Source organism: Zasmidium cellare, assembly GCF_010093935.1.
Source record: "Zasmidium cellare ATCC 36951 unplaced genomic scaffold M409scaffold_4, whole genome shotgun sequence".
Lineage (NCBI taxonomy): Eukaryota > Fungi > Ascomycota > Dothideomycetes > Mycosphaerellales > Mycosphaerellaceae > Zasmidium > Zasmidium cellare.
In genome coordinates this window covers 553,069-574,611 of record NW_022986948.1, presented here as the reverse complement: position 1 = coordinate 574,611, position 21,543 = coordinate 553,069, and the positions used below count along the sequence as shown (strand labels likewise).

General features: G+C 54.1%; 6 protein-coding genes across 6 annotated transcripts; 3 read left to right on the top strand and 3 right to left on the bottom strand.

The window, feature by feature from the left end:
- Nucleotides 1-293: 293 nt before the first annotated feature.
- On the top strand, nucleotides 294-1,019 carry M409DRAFT_33580 (uncharacterized protein; the record flags this gene model as incomplete). Its single annotated transcript, XM_033810297.1, has 4 exons — nucleotides 294-354; nucleotides 403-482; nucleotides 537-592; nucleotides 728-1,019. Coding segments are annotated over 4 exons (489 nt in total), but the record flags the coding sequence as incomplete, so codon positions are not given.
- An 834-nt stretch (nucleotides 1,020-1,853) lies between these two features.
- M409DRAFT_18065 (uncharacterized protein) lies at nucleotides 1,854-3,546 on the bottom strand (the record flags this gene model as incomplete). Its single annotated transcript, XM_033804341.1, has 2 exons — nucleotides 1,854-2,775; nucleotides 2,828-3,546. 2 exons carry the CDS (start codon nucleotides 3,544-3,546, stop codon nucleotides 1,854-1,856), a joined length of 1,641 nt encoding a protein of 546 aa, XP_033672720.1.
- Nucleotides 3,547-3,974: 428 nt separating this feature from the next.
- M409DRAFT_50463 (uncharacterized protein) lies at nucleotides 3,975-4,451 on the top strand (the record flags this gene model as incomplete). Its single annotated transcript, XM_033811543.1, has 1 exon — nucleotides 3,975-4,451. One exon carries the CDS (start codon nucleotides 3,975-3,977, stop codon nucleotides 4,449-4,451), a length of 477 nt encoding a protein of 158 aa, XP_033672719.1.
- Nucleotides 4,452-5,097: 646 nt separating this feature from the next.
- Nucleotides 5,098-6,938, bottom strand: M409DRAFT_63388 (uncharacterized protein; the record flags this gene model as incomplete). The annotated part of the gene is made up of 6 exons (XM_033815578.1): nucleotides 5,098-5,509; nucleotides 5,577-5,655; nucleotides 5,705-6,322; nucleotides 6,373-6,410; nucleotides 6,461-6,611; nucleotides 6,836-6,938. The coding sequence occupies 6 exons, from the start codon at nucleotides 6,936-6,938 to the stop codon at nucleotides 5,098-5,100; spliced, it is 1,401 nt and encodes a 466-aa protein (XP_033672718.1).
- Nucleotides 6,939-7,988: 1,050 nt separating this feature from the next.
- Nucleotides 7,989-14,552, top strand: M409DRAFT_50461 (uncharacterized protein; the record flags this gene model as incomplete). The annotated part of the gene is made up of 7 exons (XM_033811542.1): nucleotides 7,989-8,060; nucleotides 8,108-9,136; nucleotides 9,185-9,445; nucleotides 9,598-10,036; nucleotides 10,084-11,475; nucleotides 11,535-11,877; nucleotides 11,927-14,552. 7 exons carry the CDS (start codon nucleotides 7,989-7,991, stop codon nucleotides 14,550-14,552), a joined length of 6,162 nt encoding a protein of 2,053 aa, XP_033672717.1.
- Nucleotides 14,553-14,987: 435 nt separating this feature from the next.
- On the bottom strand, nucleotides 14,988-21,269 carry M409DRAFT_18060 (uncharacterized protein; the record flags this gene model as incomplete). The annotated part of the gene is made up of 1 exon (XM_033804340.1): nucleotides 14,988-21,269. One exon carries the CDS (start codon nucleotides 21,267-21,269, stop codon nucleotides 14,988-14,990), a length of 6,282 nt encoding a protein of 2,093 aa, XP_033672716.1.
- Nucleotides 21,270-21,543: the final 274 nt, after the last annotated feature.

Sequence of the window (21,543 nt, the reverse complement as noted above, 5' to 3'; positions counted from 1 at the left end):
GCGACTCGTCTACATCTGGCAGCGAACGCACTGCATGTACCTCTGAATGGACCTGCTTGTGCCACTGCTACGCGTTCGAAAAGCGAAAGCCCATATCCCTTCCTCCTCGCTCTCCCACAGTCCCCTTCCCACACTGAGATTTAGGCGAACGTCGAAATTCCAAGTTCTTGGCTGAAGAAAAGTGGAAGAGGAAAGATCATAATAACTTCTTGGTAAAGTCAATCACCACGTCTGGCACATGGTTGATCAGATCGCATTCGACGCTTTGTGGGAGGATGTCTCGTTCAGGGTACCAGCGCGAGTATCACATCGCAGTACTAGGCTCCGGCGGGGTTGGCAAGAGTTGTTTAACCAGTAAGAGCCAGAACAATCGAATCCAAGATCCTCACTGACATTTCACAGTGCAATTCGTTCAAGGAGTGTTTGTAGAACGCTATGACCCAACCATAGAAGACTCCTATCGAAAACACATCGACGTTGATGTTGGCTCCCCCCGAAAATCTCAAATAAGCGAGAGCTAAAAGATAGCCGTACAGGGCAGACATGTAGTCCTCGAGATCATGGATACGGCAGGAACCGAACAATTCAGTAGGTCGAAAGCAAATACGAACAGCCGTTGAGAACACGACCAAAGCTAATAAAACCTCCCAGCGGCTATGAGGTACCGAGGCACTCACTCCAACAACCCAACACCACCACCATCTCACTCACAACGTCTTGCTTTTAGGGATATGTACATGCGCCTCGGCCAAGGCTTCCTCCTCGTCTTCAGCATCACCTCCGCCTCCTCCCTACGCGAACTAATCGAACTGCGCGAACAAATCGTGCGCACGAAAAACGACCCCACCTTCCCCATCGTGCTCGTAGGCAACAAATCCGACCTCGAGGAAGACCGCGCCGTCTCGCGCGCCAAGGCCTTCCAGCTCTCGCAGAGTTGGGGAAACATCCCGTATTACGAGACGAGCGCGCGGAGAGCGACGAACATTAATGAGGTGTTTATTGATGTTTGTCGCCAGATTATTCGGAAGGATTTGGCCAAGGCGAGGCCGGAGGGGGAGGGCGGGAGTGGGGGGACGAGGCATCGGCGGAGGAGGAAGAGGAGGGGCCAAGGGGGTGGTGGGGGGAGGCATGAGGATGAGGGGGGGAGTCGGTGTGTTATATTGTGAAAGAGGTGAAATGGGATATATTCTTTCAAAAGGCGCATAATTTTCTTGGGACGTGCGGTAGGTTTGCGTGAGGCTATGGTAGGAGGAGGATGTCGGGATTGGATACTTGGGTCATGGTCTTGGAAGATCAGGTAGGGGTGATTTGCGGGCAGTAGAGATCAACGACAATGCAGGGCTTGGTAGGGTATGAAGGGAACGACACGCAGAGGATAGGCGAGAAGAGATACGTATCGGAGAGTGCATGCAAGAAAGAGCTCAGACCCAGAAAGTGCAGGGACGTTGGGTACTGAAGCCTCAGAGGAGATCAGCAGTGGACATTGTGATATTGAAGGAATCAATCGGACAAGAGGCTCGATCGTCAGGATGCGAACGCACGAGGTCGGATAACAACTTGTAAATGCCATTGAATCATGACGATCAACAGAATGCAAATGCCCCAGGGGAAGGCTGTGTGAATGTTGACGTACTTCGATACAATTCATCTTTGGTCGCTACCTTCTGCCACATTCTCCTATGAAGCAAGTGACGCTCGATCTGTAAGAATGCAGGAAAGTGATTCAAAACAGTAGCAACCCCGGGACTGGTAACTGGGTTTTCTCAACCCCTTGTCACACTAATCCTTCTCCTAATGCTTTTCGCAACCCGCCAGAAGCCATCTCTCATGTCCCTCGTAGACGTTTTATCCCCTCACCAGCCAAAATCGTAATCGCTGTCAAAGTCCGCATCACTCAGCTCTGTCAGGCTGTCGTCATCGCTTGTGTTCCCGTCACCACCCTTGCCCTCGGCCTCTTCCTCTTCATCCACAATCTTGAGCGGCGGAAAGGTCTCCTTGGTGTGCCAGTCCTTGCTCGTAAGCACCTCGTCGTTGAAATCGCCACTTTGGGCGGCCGCCAACGCCAGATTGAAATGCTCAAAGACGCGAGACAGCTGCATGACCACCCAGTGGTCGGTGTTTTCCCAGAAGTCAGGGTAGCTGGGCTGCTTCTCTGTCTCTGCCACCTTCTTCTCCAGCTCGACATCGCGGATCTTGATATCGGTGACACCACGTAGATTGAACAGGTGCTTGATTCCAGGGATGAGGTTCGGATTGGCATCTCCCAGCCTCAAGTTGCTTCGCGCCATCCACCCGCCAGATGTCTTCGGCCAGCCCTGGCGCAGGGTGGTCTCATGTAATTGACTCTTCATGACCACGTGGAGTCGACGCAAGCCGGTGAGTTGGTGAAGGAGCGGAAAAGTTATGTCGATTAAGTCGACTCCACCACACTTCAAGTTGTAATAGTCGATGGTTAGATCACGCAGCAACGATTTACGCTGGTCTCCGATACCGAGCAGAAAAGCGTGCAGCTGGATGGGGTAATAGAAGATGAAGGCGTTGCAATTGTAAAACAAGCCAATCGACTCGTCGTGAATCTGCTTGTTGACGAGGAGCAGGTTGAGTGCAGATTCCGACTGCTTCGACTCGTTGGCCTTGGGGCGGTCTGGATTCTTTGCTGCTGTTGTGGGTGCCTCGGTTGAGAGATGGATTGGACCAGGGATACGCAAGATACAGTCGTAAATGCGATTGCGAAGTTCTGCTGGCAGATCGAGGAGTCGGAAAGGTCGCTTCTTTCTAAAGCCAAAGTCAGCACGGGTCGTGGGGGGTTAGCAAAGGGACAACGTACAGGAAGCGCTTTGGCTGGAGTTGGGACGCCCTCAATCGAGGCAGAATGTGTGTCTCGAGTGGGCCACCGGCGAATGGTCCTCCGTACTTCTCGCCCATGTCATTCTCAAGTTGAATGAAGTTGGCATTCTCGACCCCTGAAATCGAGAGAAGCCCAGCGATACTTGGAAAGCGGAAGATGGCCAACGACTGTTGAGGCGTCAAGACCTCCTCCTTAACATGCGATTGTTGACGCACTCCACGACCGATACTCATGCTCTTGATGATGTCGGCTTCGTCAACACGAATGTTCAGCTCCACCAAAGATTTGAGATTCGAAAGTCTTCGCCAGTTTTCTCCAACCTGCCCGTACCCTCCATAGCGCCCAGGCCCGTACCAGGTGTCTGGGACCGTATTCGCCCAGGTGCAGGTGACTGATCGCAAGTGCTTCAAGTGCCGGAGTGGAGTACAATCGAAGAACTTGCATTCGCGGTGGACGTCACCGATGTGTCCGATATCGAAATGATTCTCGCCATAGTAAATCGATGCGGCTTCCTTCTCGATCTTCGGGGAGACGGTGCAGATCGGGGGCATCGAATGCTTTCTCTTGGCGCGACGCCGTCTGGAATTGTGCTTCACGATCCGGTGGTGCTTTTTGTTGGTAATAGGCTCATCATAGACGAGATGAAGTCGGTAAATTCTCTCACGCAGTTCCTTGGGCAAGTCCAGGAAAGTCGCCATGGTCGAGGATGTTTTGTCGGCGGCTGTGGTTGTTGGAGTGAGTGAGTGATTTCCAAGGTGTCGAGAAAGAAGGTGTATTTTAAAGTAGGAGCACGTGGAACCCACTTTTCTGCCTGTGACGCGCCGCGCTAGTGAATACTTTGAAGAGGAAGGAGCGAGTGACCTGCCAGCATAAGGTAACTGCGCCTGTTCTCCGGACTTCTGAGAGCGACTGAGCTGGCAGTTACATCTAGGACCAACTAGATAGCTGTCACTTAATGGGGAACAAATACAAACTTGTCTCAGTCAGATTTTCGCCTTTCTTGTTCACCTGGACCTCAACAGAATAACTGCCCCGACGACACATCCCCATCCTTCAAAACAGCGAACGATCTTCTCTCTACACACACAGCGTCCCCCAATACATCATCCAAACACAATCTTCGAACATGGTCGGCACCGAGGACAGCGTCGCCACTGGCGAATTTTCACCAGTATCAGTGGTCTACCAACACTACGAAGACGACAACTTGGAAGACTTCGTCGCAGGCGCTGTGGCTATCCTCGACTACGACCCCGAAATAACTCGCTACGACACAATCCAGCTCCTCCTGATGCTCGCAAACTCCGTCGAGTGTGACGCCGACACACTCTGCTACATCGTGGAGGCCGAGCGGCTCTACAAGACGGCTCGTGCTTCTTCTTATCTGCAACCACATGAGATCGCCAGCCTCGACAACCTCGGCGAGAAGCTCGATCAGGTCATGACGCTCGTGTACAACCCCCCGGACCCAAAGGCGCTTGAGATGGAGGATAGCGAAGTGGAGGGAAGTGATCTGTCGGATTCGCCGTCTGCGCGGTCGTCGTCCCTCGGTGAGGATGGTATTGGTGAAGAAAGAAGAGAAGAAGGCGAGGATTCGACCTGAGCTGCATCGGACCCGACTATGCCAGAGAAGATGGAAGTTCGCGTGAGTAAAACTTAAACACCGGGAAATAGATTCAACTATGGCCCATGGAAGACTAACAGCATTCCAGCCAAAGCCGTCCAAGTTCGATAATCAGCTGAAGCTCCGTGGCCGCTGTCCTACAGCTTGACAAGTACGAGCAGGAGTCATGGGACGGCGAAATCAGATTCAATTCCCGCGGGATGCTAACTGATATTCACCAAGGTCGACCTTCGCAAGCGATCCGGGATGTTCAAGATGGACACATCCGACCCCGAGCCTGAGCCGGACAAGCCCAAAAGGCCCATTTCAAGTACGACGAGGATGAGCGTGGTATGGGTGTTGAATGACGTTGTTCTCGCGGCGATTCAGCATTGCGCTCAGGGGGTTCGCTTCAGGGTAAATGAGGATAGATATCGGATAGTGTGAAATGACGGAAGTAAAGCCACTTTCAAGACCATCACCTTGAATTGAGAGACATACGTACCAATTCTATGCTGAAAATCTATCTCGTCTGATCGCTTGCCAATCTTGTCACTGAGATCGTACCATCTTCTGTCGTTCACTTCTTCTCGGGCAGGCAGTTCCACCTAGATTGGGCGTTAGCGTCAATCGAAAAGGGATGTGGTCAAACGTACTTCTTGAGAATCCTCTCAAAGCCGTCCATGCCTGCCTTGAGCACGTCCATCTTGGGTCCGTATGAAACTCGCACGAAGTGATGGCAGGGGCTGTCGAACAGATCACGTCTGCGGCTCGGGTTCAGGTCGAAGAAAATTCCCGGTACCACAATGACCTTCTCCTTAAGACAGGCTTGGAAGAAGTTCAGGCCATCGTTAATGCCCTTGGGAAGCTTGTGGAGGTCCAGCCAGAGGTAGAACGTGCTGTCTGGTCTGTACTGCAGCTCAAAGCCCATGGCCTCTAGGCGGCCGCAGACGTAGTCCCGCTTCATGCGGAAGTGGCTTTGGAGGGCTTTCATCTCGTGGCGCACCTTGTTGGGCTCAAGCATGGAAATTGCGGCGTCCTGGAAACCAACGTTCGTTCTTTGCACAGAGAAGAATGTTAGCCATCATTGTATCCCAGGCGCGGAGAATATTCCTGTACACTTACCCGCCGTCCAGGTAAGAGCCACACGACCCAAGAGCCTTAACAAACTCCTTTGGGCCAACAATCCATGCAACACGCCATCCTGTACAATATATTAGCAGTTGAATGGCAACGGGACGGGCAAAACGGGCCTGGTAGCCTGAACCTCTTGGTGAGTCCATCGATGATGAGCACGTCGTCCTCGTCTACGTCTTCGATATTGTCTGCCGCACTGACCACAGTGCCATCACAATCCGTGGTATAGTTGTAGCCGCAGTAGAACTCGTCCATAATCAACGTAGCACGATCACGGCAGATGTCCTGAATGCGAGCGAGCTCAGGGTTGGCTACCATCCTGCCAGTTGGGTTGCGAGGGTTGGACGTGAGCAGCACCGACGTTCCGCGCTGGATTTCTTCCTCGACCTTGTCGGCGTGGATGTGGTAATGGTCGTCCTTGTTGAGCGGGATTGGGATCGCACTGAAGTTCTTAAAGAGCGACAACATCTCGTTGTAGGCCGTGTAGTCGGGCACGAAGAAGCCGAGATAGGCATTACCCAAGACGGCGGCAATTCGGATGAGGCCAGCGCGACCACCGGGGACAATGCACACGTTCTCGTACGTGTACTTGCTTTCATTGCCCTTGCGGTGGTGCTCGTTGTAGAGGTTGGCTACGGCTTCACGGAGTGGCTTGATTCCGGCGGTTGGGCCATACTCGCGACTCGCAACGGAGATATCGATGGTGTGAGGTCGCTCAAAGCAGCCCTCGATCTCTGTGTTGAAATCAACGTACGAACCGCAAAACCTGCTGAGCCTGACTTACCGTCGTCGACCTCAGGAGCACCTTGGCCAAGGTTCGCCCTACGTCGATCAGCATGTGACACTCGGCGAAGTGAAGGTTTATTACTCACCAGCTCGATGGATCCTCAGCAAAGCCATGCTCGTAGGCCCGCTCCGTCGTCCACACCACGCCAGTAGAAGCACGTGAGGGATCTAGCCCAGCGTGAGGCTTGTGACCCTCATGAGCCTGCCGGAATTGAAGGTGGATCGCGGAGTTGATCTCTGCAGGAGGAAAACAAGGTCAGTGTCAGAATACATATGCAGCCAAGCCATATGATGAGAAGAGCCGTGGCGCCGAGTGATGCTGCATTACCGTCCTGGTGAAGCTTGTTTTCGGACATGATGGTGATTTTTGGGTGGGATCATGGCTGTGGGAAGCGAATCGACTTTTTCCTTCTCTCGCTTGTGGGTCGCTATCCCCTGCTTGGCCGCTCACTTTCACTCACCTTGGTCTGAAGGTCCCTTTGAGGTCGAGAAGCGTCGGTTCTTGAATGAGGTATCGAGACCTGCAAGGATGGCCTTTGAGGCCCTCTGTGGCGCGGCTGCCATTGTACCTGTAGGTGGAGAAGGGTTTTCTGTTTCGCTTTTAGGAGCTCAGGGGTCTGAATGGATGTAAATGTAATAGGGATGTCGTCGCCAGTCTTGGCAATGTGTAGGACAGCAGCTTATCGCATCCGCTGAGATGAGAGAAAAGCAGGAAATGTTGGCCCAGCAATGATTGCTGCATCCAGGAAGGTGCTCCCACGTCTTCCGTGCCACGTTGTTCCACATGCCTTCTTTCGCAACAAATGGCGCATCCTGGCGTGGAGAAGTCGTGGGCTGCACGAGTCCGCTACTGTTTGTGTCCACGCGTCTGACGACACCAGCGCCCGGCGAGATTGTGCCGTGGTGAAGGTGTTGGGCTGACGGGAGAGAGGTGATTGAGGCGGTGCGTTGTGCCTGACGTGTACAAGGATCCTTCATACCAGATCGGAGACTTGGAATCGTTGGATATTGGGACACTACGCGCATGGCATCAAGATCCGACCGGACCGGATTGTGCGAGTACGGACGGCGGTGAGACAGATGAAGCATCATTGGTGCATTGGCAACACGTCGTCGTTCTGTTCTTGACGACGGAGCCTCGCCAAGTAGAAATGGAAGAGGACGGAGAAGCTGTGCATGTTCGGACAAGCAACGAGCACATGTAATGCCTGTATAACGCGCGCAATTGGGGGACAGACGGCAAAAACGGCCAAGATCTAACCGGCCATCCCCTGATGATCGCCGCGATCCCCCAATCAGTCTTCTCCAAACGACTGCGGCCCGAGGGCTCATCACCCCGTTTTGGCGCGTCGTCTGTGGCTTCCACTTCTCCACAAGCCTCTTGGAGATTCGCTGGTCCTTCAAGCTCACAAGGTCAGGTGCGCGGTGCAAGACGGTACACTCTTTTGTTTCTCCAGCCGCTAGACTTTGGGTCAGACGACACTCGTTTGCGACCTCTTGCTTTTCCCGCCGACATCTCCTCGCAACTCCACATTGGACGGCGTTCGCATCTGATGGAAGTTCGGACTTTACAAACCTATCCCTGAACCAGCATTTTTCTACAGATTGGACAGTATGGGTGTTGACACCGCCCGACGGCAGGCCACTGTGGCCGGAGTACCCATCAGACATGCTGTGCTTGTGGGAGTGAGTATGGATGATATCGAAGAAGATGCCAGGCTGACAGGAAACAGCTCGTTGTTCAGAATGCTGCCTTGGTCCTCCTGATGCACTACTCCCGGGTCATGCCCTTGGTGAATGGCGATCGATACTACGCTTCAACGGCAGTTTTCCTCTCCGAAGTCGTTAAGTGCTCCTTCTTTCTATCGATGGCACTATACGAGATCGCAACGAACCCCCAGACCCCCGAAACCTCGACCGTCAGCGAACTATCGAACGCGTTGTCAAAAGCTGTGCTTACGGGGGATAGTTGGAAGTTGGCGATTCCAGCAATGCTTTTTACACTACAAAACTCACTGCAATACGTTGCGGCAAGCAACTTGGATGCGGCGACTTTCTCGGTCACATTCCAGCTGAAGATTGTGAGCACGGCTATCTTTGGGACGGTCTTTCTGGGCAAAATACTGTCTCTCCGGAAGTGGGCCAGCCTAGGTCTCATGGCACTTGGGGTGGTTATAGTGCAGATGTCATGCGTCTCGCGAGAAGGCCGCGTGTTGTCGATCAAAGATTTGAGGGATGGCGTTTCTTTCAACGCACCACGAAGCATTTGGGATATGGAGGCAGAAGGCAACGAAGCTGCTGGCCGGCTGAACAAGCGATCTGCCACTTACGAGGGAATTGACGAAGATTTCGCCGCGGCATACCCCAAGATGAATGGATCTGTTGGTCTTGCGGCTGCGGTGTTGGCTTGTGTACTGTCTGGCATTGCATGCGTTTACTTCGAGAGGATCTTGAAGGCGAAGGACAGCTCGAAGGCGTCTGTCTGGGTGCGTAATGTGCAACTCTCATTCTACTCCATTTGGCCGGCGTTGTTCCTAGGCGTACTGTTCACGGACGGCGAACACATTTCCAAGACTGGATTCTTTACTGGATACAACTGGGTCGTTTGGCTGGTTATTCTTTTGCAGGCGGCAGGAGGTGTACTGGTGGCGTTGGCATTGAGCTATGCGGACAGTATGACGAAGTCTCTGTCTACCAGTGTGGCTGCAGTCATCACATTCTTGGCCAGTGCTCTTTTCCTCGAGTTCCAAACAACATTACTGGTAAGTTGGACGCAGTCCCAAGTATTGACATTACTGACGTTCACTCAGTACCTGCTTGGCACGCTGGCTACCACGGCTGCTGCCTTCATCTACGATTCCACACCAGAGGACAGGAGGTCACGACCACCACCTATCAACATAACTCAGTACGAAAAAAGTGGAGGCGGAGATCCAGGATACTTTGACTTGGAAGCCGTTGCAACGGCCGGCAAGTCGCCGCTCCGCGACCCCCTTCGAGATGCGTTATCGACCAGCAGGCCTGGCACACCAGTTAGCGAAAGACGACACCTTCGAAGCAAGAGCTCTGAGGTGCGATTCGCAAAGCGTTAAAAGGACGGCAGAATGCTTTTGGATTGGCGTTGAGGGAAAGGGCATGCACGATACCAGGGGTCTGATACCAGCGATGAGTTCATGTACATGGGTTGCATAGGGTCTTGGAACGGAAAATGACTGGCTTGCAGCGTGTGAGAATCATTGATGTTGGAGTCGATTTGATGGAACGCTTTGGGACGTGTTCAGGACTTGAGGTTGGCGCGGTTGACATTGGGAAGGTGCGATCCAGCGAAGCTGCCTTGCCACGTGAGAGCACCATGTCGCCACACGCTAACTCTCATTTCCCTTCTCGATTCTTCTCTTTCATCTTCCTCTCTCATTGTCTTTCCCCGCCAGGCTCACTGAGCGCGGCAATGGACGACGACGGCATCTTCAGCCGGATGGACGAGCTGGCGGCAGGCCAGCGACGCCAAGCATACCATAACTACACTCACAACGGCAACAGCAACGGCGGCTTCTATGCCTCTGGCAGCTACCCACAACTTGACGAGTACGATGACCGTTATCCTCCGGCTTATGGCTTCCAGAATGACTATGTGCAGGAGCCTTTGCAGCTTGACGACTTTGGTGAGTCACGTGTCGTGATTGAGATGAGTTTCACTCACAAAGTGCAGACCAGAGACTCCTTCATCAACCCGATCTCGACTCCCGCCATGGCCAGGCTGCTTTGGGTCGAGCTCGACTGTCACTTCCACCTGCAAGAGGTGGCATCTCTCAACCTCAAGATCTGTACCAGCCACCATCACTCAACCCGCCTCGTTCCACGCAGCAACCCAACTTTTCTCGCTTTGCATTCAATTCCGGCCAAACCGCTCAATCCACTTCGCCATCGTATCGACCTTCAAGCCCGACACGTCGTTTGTCTCAGCAACATCCGGCACCTGTGAGCCGTCTGCCAGAACCCACGTTCAATCATGGTCCAGCGAGCACGAGGCCAAAGTACCTACAATCCGAAGCGATTGAGGAGGTGCCTACATCGGATGAGCAGGAGCTACCAAGTAACCCTTTCGATTCTCGATCAGCATCCAGGCCGGCACACCCACCAAGAACATCGCATGTTCCCAAGACTGTGACACCCATTGTCCAGGGCATCAACCTCATCTCGACTCATGAGCTGCCAGACCGCTTCCGAGCCATGTTCCCATTCCCGTTATTCAATGCTGTACAGTCGAAATGCTTCAGTGTGGTATACCGGACAAATGACAACTTCGTCGTTTCTGCCCCCACCGGCAGTGGCAAGACGGCCATTCTCGAGCTGGCCATTTGTCGCCTCATCAATGGTTTCGCCAATGGCTCCTTCAAAGTTGTGTACCAAGCTCCAACGAAGTCGCTCTGCTCTGAGCGAAAGAAAGATTGGCAGGCCAAGTTTGGGCCTCTTGATCTGCAGTGTGCCGAGTTGACCGGAGACACTGACAATGCCCAGCTACGCAGCGTTCAGCATGCCAGCATCATCATCACGACTCCAGAGAAATGGGACAGCATCACTCGCAAGTGGAAAGATCACCAGAAGCTCATGCAGACCGTCAAGTTATTTCTGATCGATGAAGTGCATATTCTCAAGGAAGACCGGGGTGCCACCCTCGAAGCAGTTGTCTCGCGGATGAAGTCTGTCGGCTCGAACGTTCGATTCGTGGCCTTGAGTGCTACGGTACCCAATTCGCACGACATCGCGACCTGGTTGGGCAAAGATCCGGTAACAGAGCAAGTGCCCGCTCCTCGTGAGAAGTTTGGAGAGGAGTTCCGGCCAGTGCGATTGCAGAAGCATGTCTGCGGCTACCATTCGACCAGCAACGACTTCGCCTTTGAGAAGACGCTGAACAGCAAGCTCACAGATGTGATCGCAAAGCGGTCGCAGCGCAAGCCCATCATGGTATTCTGTGCCACACGCAAGTCATGCGCTGACACTGCGAAGCTTCTTGCAAATTGGTGGTCGACCAAAGGCCCGCGCGACAGACATTGGTCTGCTCCTCGACAGCGAGTGGTGGTTGCAGAGCAACAGCTGAAGGGTGAGTGATGAATGTACATATCGATCCGGAGACGGCCATAATTGACTTGACATGAACAGAGACCGTTGTTGCCGGCGTGGCCTTTCATCACGCTGGACTCAGCAGTGACGACCGCACTGCCATTGAGGATGCCTACAAGAGGGGCGATATCAATGTCATCTGCTGCACGTCAACTTTAGCAGTTGGTGTCAATCTGCCCTGCCACATGGTCATACTCAAAAACACGGTCTCGTACCAAAATGGCTCCCTCAAGGAGTACTCAGACCTTGAGGTCATGCAAATGCTTGGCCGTGCCGGTAGACCTCAATTCGACAACAGCGCGGTGGCGATCATCATGACTCGACTCGAGAGGATGAAGACTTACGAGCAGATGATAGCTGGGCAGGAGATTTTGGAGAGCTGGTAAGTTTCCATCTATCTCATTTAAAAGCATGACCTTGACACTCAGCAGCCTGCACAACAACCTCACCGAGCACCTGAACTCAGAGATTGGACTCGGAACCGTCACCAATCTCTCGAGCGCAAAGAAGTGGCTGAAGGGAACGTTCCTATACGTCAGATTGAAAGAGAACCCGGATCACTACCACATTGAACAACAAGCCCTTGGACGAGACCTCGACGAGCGACTTGAGAACATTTGTCGCAACGGCCTTGCCTCCTTGGAAGAACACGACCTCGTTCGAGGAACCACGAAGCTTCAAAGCACCGAATTTGGCGATGCTATGGCTCGCTACTATCTCAAATTCGATACCATGAAAGATCTCCTCGCCCTCCCCGAGCAAGCAAAGCTGTCAGAGATCTTGTCGACTGTCGCTCAGGCCGCCGAGTTCAAGGACATCCGTTTTCGTGCAGGAGAGAAGCCTGTCTACAAAGAGCTCAACAAGAATCCATCGATCAGATTTCAGATTCCAGGCGACATCGACTCGACGGCTCACAAGGTCTCACTGGTCATTCAGTCAACGTTGGGGGCGATCGAGCTTCCAACTGAAGAGAGCAAGCATCAAATGGAATATTCCACAGCTAAGAACACCATCTTTCAACACGCTCACCGGCTCATCAGGTGCATCATTGACTGCCAGCTATACCTCAAGGATGCTACTTCGGCACGACATGCATTGATGCTAGCACGAAGCCTTGGCTCTGGTTCTTGGGACGATTCGCCGCTTCATATGATGCAGCTCGACACTCTTGGTATTGTGGGAACTCGCAAGCTCGTCACAGCCGGATTCAAGTCGATTGAGGATATTGAAGGCGGTGATCCTCGTCGTATCGAGATGATCCTATCGCGCAACCCTCCTCACGGAGATCGACTGCGAGAGCAAGCAAAGATCTTCCCACGGCTGCGCATATCGATGAAGACGATTGATCGGCCGACCATCAAAGGCGATGAGAGAGTCACGGTCAAGGTCAAAGCCGAAATCGGGTTCTTGAACGACAAGCCGCCAGAGATGCTCCTTCGAAAGATGGTCTACGTTTGCTTGCTCGTGGAGACTTCGGATGGCCGTTTAGCACACTTCGCTCGCGTCAGTGGAAAGAAGCTGGGAAACGGCCAGGCGCTACTGTTCACAGCTGACTTGACCTCGCATACCCAGACGATACGGGGATATGTCATGTGCGATGAGTTCGCCGGCACACAGAGGACGGCGACGCTGAAGCCTGAGGTGCCAGCGTTCATGTTTCCAGCACCAAAGGCGGCGGCAGAAGAAGCTGCCAAGAAGCAGACTGCCAATATCAACGCGCCAAACACGGCACAGCGACGTGCTGCTGCGACTGCTGCCGCCGCTGCCAATCCTAATCGACAGGATGAGGACGAGTTCGGAGATGCTGGCATTGACGATGATGCCCTGGTCGCCGCAGAAGGCAATGGGTTCACGAACATCGACGACTTTGACGACGACGGCAACCAGAAACGCAAGTTGACGACAAAGGCCTCGACCGCATCGAAGGTTAACCCGGCTACAACTGAGAGATGGGAGCCTCAACAGCTTGCCAGTGGCAAGTGGGCATGCAACCACAAATGTATCGACAAGGTCAATTGCAAACACATATGTTGCCACGAGGGGCTGGATCGTCCACCCAAACCACCCAAGCCGAAAGAGCCGAAGAAGGAAGCATCTGATCCAAAGCAAACGAAGTTGGATGCCAGCATGAAGAACAAAAAGCCAACAGCAGGGGGTTCGAAAGACACTGTCCTTCCAGCATCCACGGCTCCAGCCCGCAAGAAGTCTGAGCCAAAGGAGGCGCGCGATCTGGATCGCCTTCACAACAGCGTACCAAGTTCAGTTTCCAATCTGCCACTGCTGAAGGACAGGCCGAACGCCAAAGCCAAAGCCACCACTCAATCCCGTCTGAATTCGATTGGATCTGTTCACAAGTACAACTCCAGTGATTACGGCCTCGATACCCTCGACGACGAAGACCTACCAGCAGACTTCGACTTTGACCTCAATGGCACGCAGCCAGGTACGCGTATGAGTCCACCTCAGAACACCTTTAACTCGAATGACGACGATGAGGACCTATTAAGTGGTCTCTACAACTTCGCCAACGACGTCCTTCCTACCAACGCGCCCGCACCCAAAGATGACGCCCTCTCCACCATGGACAAAGACACTCCAGCCTTCCTCCGCAAGCCATATACAATGCAATCATCACCACAGAAAGGCCACTCAATCTTCCTTACCGGTGACACAAGCAGCTCCTCCCTCCACGCCACCCCCTTTCAACCCCTCCCAAAACGCAAGCACTCAGCCGACGTCGACGAGTCTAACCACCTGAGCGCATCCTACCCACCACCCTCAAAGAAACACAAACCCAACACCCCAGGAGCAGAAGAAGAAGACGACGACTTCAAAGACGAAGAAATGCTCCTCAGCGACTCCTACCAACCTGAGCAGGAGAACAGCGATCTGATCATGCGAGATGCCGCACCGACTGGAGATGGGGATGTCAAAGACCAGCAGCAGGTGAAGGATGAGGAAGAAATCAAAGAGGAAGATAGCAAGCCCGAGGACGTGCATTTAAGGGAATGGTTCGAGAAGGAATTTGGGACGGAGATGTTCACTTTTGTGGACTGACATGTTACTCATCACGCACGGGGAGATTGAACGGGTCGATGTGTTGGGCGAAAGAAGATCTGCTTGGAATTGATCTCCTTACTTGCTCTGCATGGCTGCATTTACGACCGAATTGATCGATCACGACATGATAGGAAGAAGAGAGGGAAAACATATAGCTAGCTAGCCACGAGTCCAACTTGCTCATTTTTGCCCTCAGTAGGCAATACTACTACATAAAACATACTTCGAATGCAAAGAAAACGCCTCTTCAGCAAATGCTCGCTCGCTCACTTGCTCGCATCCATTTCCCATTTTCTTTCATTGTACGAGCGATGCACTCGTTCCAAAAACCATTGAACTCCATGCTTCGCTTCACTCGATCCTTCAGTCAAACGCCTCGAGGTGTCATGCTAACAAAAACTTCAAGTCGGTCTACCTTCCATGTCGTCCATACTATGAAGCGCCACCGGGTCCACCGCCTCTCGTCCTCTTCACATCACCATTCTCGCCATTACCGTCATGCGTGCGCTTCTGACCGGCGTTAGCAGTCGTGCCGCCTCGCAGACCACCACGTCCTCTGAAGCTGCCACCACGGCCGATGCCTGACGTAGCTCCACCGCGGCTCGACGCTGCTCCTTGGATCGACATGCCTGGACCACCGCTGCTGCTGGTACTACGGTTTCCTGGTGCTCGTGGGAGCTTGCTAGCACCGGCCGCGCCTGGTTGTGGAATGCCCGATGGGCCGGACTGCGAATTGCCACGCAATGTGGCCGGGCCTGTGCCTGCGTTTGGTCCAGCAGGCGGTGGCGCCGCAGTGTTGGGAGCTGCGCTGCTTGCGGGAGCGAAAACCGGAGCTTCAGGGTTTGGCGATGCTGCGACTGGTTGAGATGGCTGCGCAGAAGGTGTGGCGGGAGTGCCTGGTGGTACCGCAGAGCCAGGCTTTTGTGCCGAAGACGGCACTGCAGAGGCTGGAGAAGGTGTACCTGCAGCTGGGGCGGCTGCCTTTGGTGCTGGCTTCCACTTCATGACCTCCTCGTGGACCTCTTTGATCGGTTTCGTCGGCGTCTCCTCTGCAGCCTTCTTCACGATGGCGATCTTGGCCTGCAGATTCACCAGCTGATTCTTTTGGAGTTTGTCCTTCATCTCAGCTTGCGCGTGAGCTTGGCGGACGGCCTTCTCCTTGGCTTCTTGCGCTGCCGCAAGCTGTTTCTCAAGTTCCTCACGGGTCACTAAATTGTTTGGCGTTTCCCCAGCTTCACCCGAGGGACCCTTTTGAAGTTGCTCCTTGAGTTTGGCGATCTCCTCGTCCTTCGCAGCAATGGTCAGCCTTAGCTTCTCCGTCTGCTTATCCACCTGAGCACGGAGGTTGGTTTGGAGAAGGCTCATCACCGCAGCATTGCTCTTGACCAATTCACGGGCCTGAGCATCTGTCAGTTCCAAGGTCGCGACATCCAGTTCGCCGGTGGGAGCCTCCGTCTTCACTGTGTCGACAACCTTTGTTTGATCAGCTGCCGCTCCGCCTTCCTTGGAAAGCTTTTCCAGCTCCGCCTTGTGCGCTTCCTTCAACTGCTCCAAGGCGGCGTTGTGCTCGTCTTTGATGCGCTGTATTTCCGCAGCGTGCTGCTCGAGTAGCTCCTTTTCTGCCTCTGCCCGTATCTTGACGCGCTCGTCACTCAATTGACGGGCAAGATTAGACTTCAATTTCTTCTCCTTGGCAGCGTGCTCTTCCTCCAGCTGCTTCTTGGCAAGTTCATGCTGTTGCTCGATCTCGGCTTGAAGCTTAGCAACCTCGTCTTTCACTTGCTCTGCGACTGATCTCTCGCCAGGAGCTGGCTCAGCATTAGGAGCTGGTGGCGCGGATGCTGTCGAGGTCGTAGCGCGGAGAGTCTCAACTTCTTGCTGTGCTGTGGCGAGATCTTGCTTCAACTTTTCCAACGTCTCGGTATTCTCGACAGACGTCACCATCTGCTCGCCAGCGGGATTGGCTTGGGCCTGCGCAGCCTGAAGCTGTTGCTGAAGACCGGCGACTTGACCCTCCAGCTCCTGCACACGAGCTCGCAGAGTCTGCACCTCAGCATCGAGTACTTGCGCCCTGCTAGAATGCTCGCCCGCCTGCTGCTCGGCTTCAGCAATCCTAGCGTTGAGTGCCGCATGCTCCTCACCACCGACTGCGGTGCCATCTTCCTGGACCTGACCTTCCTCGGCGTCGTCTGCGTTGGACTTTCGGGCACGTTCTTCTTCAAGCGCAGTCTTGGTCTGTTGAAGTTCGGCGTTCGCTGTGTCGAGGTCGGCTTTGGCTTTCTCGAGTTCCGCATTTAAAGCCTCTATCTTTTCATTGCCGTCCTTGATCTGAGCAGTCCGCTTGCGATCTTGCTCTTTGGCCTGCTCACGGAATCTGTCCAACCGATCCTTCATAGTCTGATTGAGTTCGTTCTTCTGTTGCTCGAGGCGATCATCAAAGCCATCGATCTGTTCGCGCAACGGCGCCTGCTCAGACTCAAGTCGCTCTTTCTCGGCCTTGAGCTCCTCGAGCTGCTTCTTCATGTCCTCGAGCTCGGTCGGGTCGACGCGATCGTACTTGCTGATGATGTTTTGCGTTCGCTCGCGCCAATGGTCTCGGTCATCTTGGAGCAGCTTCATTTCGCGTTGCTTGCTCTCCAGTTCACCCTCAAGTTCGCCAATGCGGCCCTTCAGTGGTTCCAGCTCGCTGGCCAGGCGGTCGATCTCCTTGGTCTTCTCCTCCAACTTCTCGCGCGCTTGTCTTGCCTCGTTACGGAGAGTCGTCGCTGACTCCCGGAAGAGATTGAGTTCGTTGATGGTTTGCATGAGTTTGTTGGTGCTGCCTTCAGTGGCTGCTTGATCGGACGATTTACGTCTCTCATCCGCCAACTTCTGTCGCGTCTCCTCAAGCTGGCTGTTCGCATAGTCGAGTTGTTGCTGTAGACGCTTGGCTTCTTGGATCGACAACTCGTACTGCACGTCCACAATCTCTTTCTCGCGACGAAGGAATCTAATCACTTCTTGGAAGTTGCCGTCGCCCGATACCGAAGGACTGCCTTCGCGTGCCTCACCTTCAGCACGGCCTTGACGTAGGGCGGCGAGTTCGCTGGAAAAGGTCTCCAAGTTCTGGTGCAGGATCCTGTTCTGCTCGTCCACGTCTTGGCGCTTGCGCTTGGCTTCTTCCAGTTCACGTTCGAAGCGATCACGCTGCTCGGACCAGCTCTCTTCACCGCGCTCCAAGCTTGCCTTCGCTGCATCTGCTTCGGCTTTGAGTCCGGCAACTTCAGTGCGAAGGTCATTGTACTCCTTGCGGACGGTCTGCAATGACTTGGCTGCTTCGGCGTGCTTGACAAGCTCTGCCTCGTAGCTCTGCTGTGCCTGTTGGGCAATCTCTGCCTGCGCCTTGATATCTTCTTGGAACAATTTCTTCTCCTCGGCGTGGCGGTCAACATCGTCACGAAGGCGAGTCAATTCAGACTCGAAGGAAGCTTTCTGTTCGGCAAGCACGCGGTTGTTGTCGTCTGCCTTCGTACGAAGCTCGGAGAGCTCGCTGTTAGACGTCGTGAGCTCAAAAGTTAGGTCTTCAATGCGCTGCTCGAGCTGCTTGATCTTCTCGTCCTTCTCAGCAATCACACGATCAGTGTCCTCCTTGTACTGATCCGCCGTCTGGTTGAAGTTGGCCAGCTCTTCTTCGGTGGCCTGAGCGATGGACCGGTATTGCTCGATCTGCTGCTTGCTGTTCTCGAGCTCCGTCTTGGACAGTTCCAGGTCCCGACGAAGTTCGGAGATCTCAAGAGCAAGACGCTGCTCAGCCGGGAGCTCCTGATTGTCGCCGTTGGACTGTTGCTCGCTAATCTGAGTTGGTACTGTACGAGGTGTAGGACGAGGCTGTAGAGCCACCACCTTCTCTTCGGCAGAGCGCAACTCGATCCTCATCTCATCTACTCTCGACTGGAGACCGTCTCGGGCAGTCTTGGCAGCGACAAGCTCTTCTCGCACGGTGCTGAGACTCTTCACCAGATCATCGATTCGAGTGCGACTCTGACCCTCCTCGTACTCTCGACGAAGTGATGCCTTCCTACTCTCATCGACTTCTGCCTCCAGCTTCTTCTTGGCGTCGGCCAGCTCAGACTCAAGCTGCTCCGCACGTCCTTGCAGACGACGACGATTCTCCGACTCTGAAAGCTCGCGCTCGTTCTGAAGATTCTGCAGGTCGGTGACAAGCTTGTTCAGTCGAGAGCGCTCTTCCATGAGGTTCTTGTTGTCCTCGGTCAAGCGCGCTTCGATTCTCTTCCACAAGTCTTTCTCAGCCTTCGTATTTGCATTCTCGTTGCGCAGAGACTCGGCCATCGATCGAGCCTCGACCAACTCCTCGGCAACTTGTTGAGTACGGAGGTCTTGCTTTGCAGCCTGCTCGGCCATGTGTTGCGAGCGCTTCTGAAGCTCGCCGTTCTCGTTGCGCAGTGCACTGTAATTGGACTGGAGCATTTCGAAGCGTTCTGTAGCGAGAGTGAGTTGCGATTGCACTCGAGCAAGGTCGCCCTGTAGAGTGCTCTTTTCACGCGCAAGAGCATCCACTTGCTCTCTCAGCATGCGGCGATCCTCGCTTGACTCGTTGCGGTACTGGTCGAAGAACGTCTGCTGCTCCTTGAGCAGCTTGTTCAAGTCTTCCACGTCTTTGCTCCTTGGAGTCGCTGGCGGGCCGACGCTGTTACGCATTGGTGTGGCAGGTGCCACACTCTGTTCAAACATCGACTGCAAGTCTGCATCGGCCGGCAGTTGTCCGCGGTGGTTGAGCATGCGACGGAACATATCACGCTCTTTCATGTAGCTGTCAATCTGCGTGGCAGTGGCCTGCAACTCGTCTTTGTAACGCTCAAGTTGATGCCGCAAATCTTCCACTTCTTGTGCGTCCGTTGCAGCCTTCTTCGACTTCGCCCGCGCCTCTTCATTCTCAATCTGGTCCCACGCCACGCGACAAGACCGTAGCAAGTCGGCATTCTTCTCTTGTAGCTCACTCACTCCGCGGAAGATGACTAGACGCTCTGAGATGAGGCGTCCAGTCTCAGTCATACCATCGAGAGCGCCATCTTCCAACTCTCCGCGAGCAGCACGCTCCAGCTCCAGACGCTCATCCGCAGACATCTCGCCAATACCCTCCTCGCGACTCCGCTGCTCAACGAGCAACATTCTAATCTGAGTGGATAGATCGCGAAGCTGTTGACGTAGAAGTTCGGACTCGCCGCTTGCTGATTGGGCTTGGCCATAGTACTCATCGGCCTTCTGAGCTGCTTCGTCACGAGCTCGGTGGGCCTCCTCGAGAAGTTGCGAGTAGTTGAGCACCTGCTCCTCCAATCGATTTGTTTGGTCATAAAGCTCTTCAAGATGCGGCTTCTTGCTCTCAAGGTCTGTGATGAGACCGTCGATTGCCGTGGAAAGCTTAGCATTGCGATTTCTCTCGCCCTCCAAATCCTCGACCGCTTGGTTGTATTGAGAGTAGAGTTGCGTGAAGCTCAAGCCACCAACGACCTTGCGCATCGAACCAGGCATGGCGGATGGTGAGCCAGCTCTGCCTGGTGTTTGTGGACCGCCGCCATTCTCTCGAGGCGTGGCGGGCCGAGATCGCTCTTCCAGGCTCTGTACTTTGAGTTCAAGCTCAGCCAGCTTCTTCTCGGCGTCCTCCTTATCCAAACGTTCAGTCTCGACGTCGGTTTGGAGTCGACCGATCTCTGCGTGTGACTCGTCTCGGATGTCATCAAGCTCTGTCTGAACTTCTTGGAGACGCATCTTGTGGGTTGCAGCATTCTGGCCTTGCAATTCTGCTAATCGCTTGCTGCTTGCAAGCTCAGTTCTGAAGTCTTGCTCCTTTCTTGCAGCCTCTTCCTGTAGACCTGCTACACGAGCGAAGGCCTCGTCTGCCTTGGCCTGCAGCTCCTCCAAACGCTGCCTCAATGTTGTCTCGGTGCGCTTGAGCGTCTGCACGTTTGCATTGCTTTCTTCAAGTTCGCGTTCAAGGTTGGAAATGCGTGCATTTCGTTCCTTGCGGAACTTGGCATGCTCCTTGCTGCGGGTCTGAAGCTCGTTCGAGTGCCATTCGTTGTTGCGTTTGAGGAGGTCGATCTCCTGTTGTAGTGACTGCTCCTTGAATTTCTGCGAGGAGGCGGCATTTTCCAGTGCTTGATTGCGCTCCTCGAGCTGACCAACCTCACGGCGTAGAGCCAGAAGTTTCGAGTGCTGCTCGGACAGCTCGTTGGCGACTCGATCCTTCTCGCTCTGTTTGCTCTCCACAAGAGCCAACGCATCGCGATTAGATGCTTGGAGGGTTTCAATGCGTTGGCGAAGCTCCTGAGTGTCTGCAGATGACACAGAGCTTGATGAACGCAGCTGCTCCAGCTCACTCGCCAGACTCTCACGAGCAGCCTCCGACTCATTCAGTTTAGTCCTCAGCTGCTCCACCTCTTTCTGATGTCGGGTGACAGCGGCCTTCTGAGCCTTCACTTTGGTGTCTGAAGTCCTAACGGTGTTCTCCAGTTCAACCTCAATTCTCAGCTTCTCCGCCTTCAAAGCGTCAAATTCTTGTCCCTTGGTCGTCAACGATTGCAGCAAATCGGCTGCCAATTCAACGGTTGGCGCCTCGAGGAGGGCGCGCAGGTCGGTGTCGGACACATCGTAGGTGGACGCAAGGTAGGCGACGTCGATTGTTGACGGGTCGGCCGCCTGTGCGCGTGTCCGCATCTTGATGATGGTGTCTGGGGTGTATCAGACCATTGCAGACTTTGGCGCGTCGGCCTGCTCTTGTCGCGGACAAAAGGAAGGGCGGTGGGTGGATGTCGCGTTGTTCGTGTGTTTTGTCCATCTTCAAAGCGCCGCTTTTGGAAGCAACCAGCCGCTGGAGCACGGGCCACTTCCGCTGACGTTCTCGGCACGCGCGCCGCTGGCACCTGCCTTTGTCCTCCACTGTGCCTTCCTCTTCACCTTGCGCTCTTCACGGAAGGTGCACCGCAAGCAT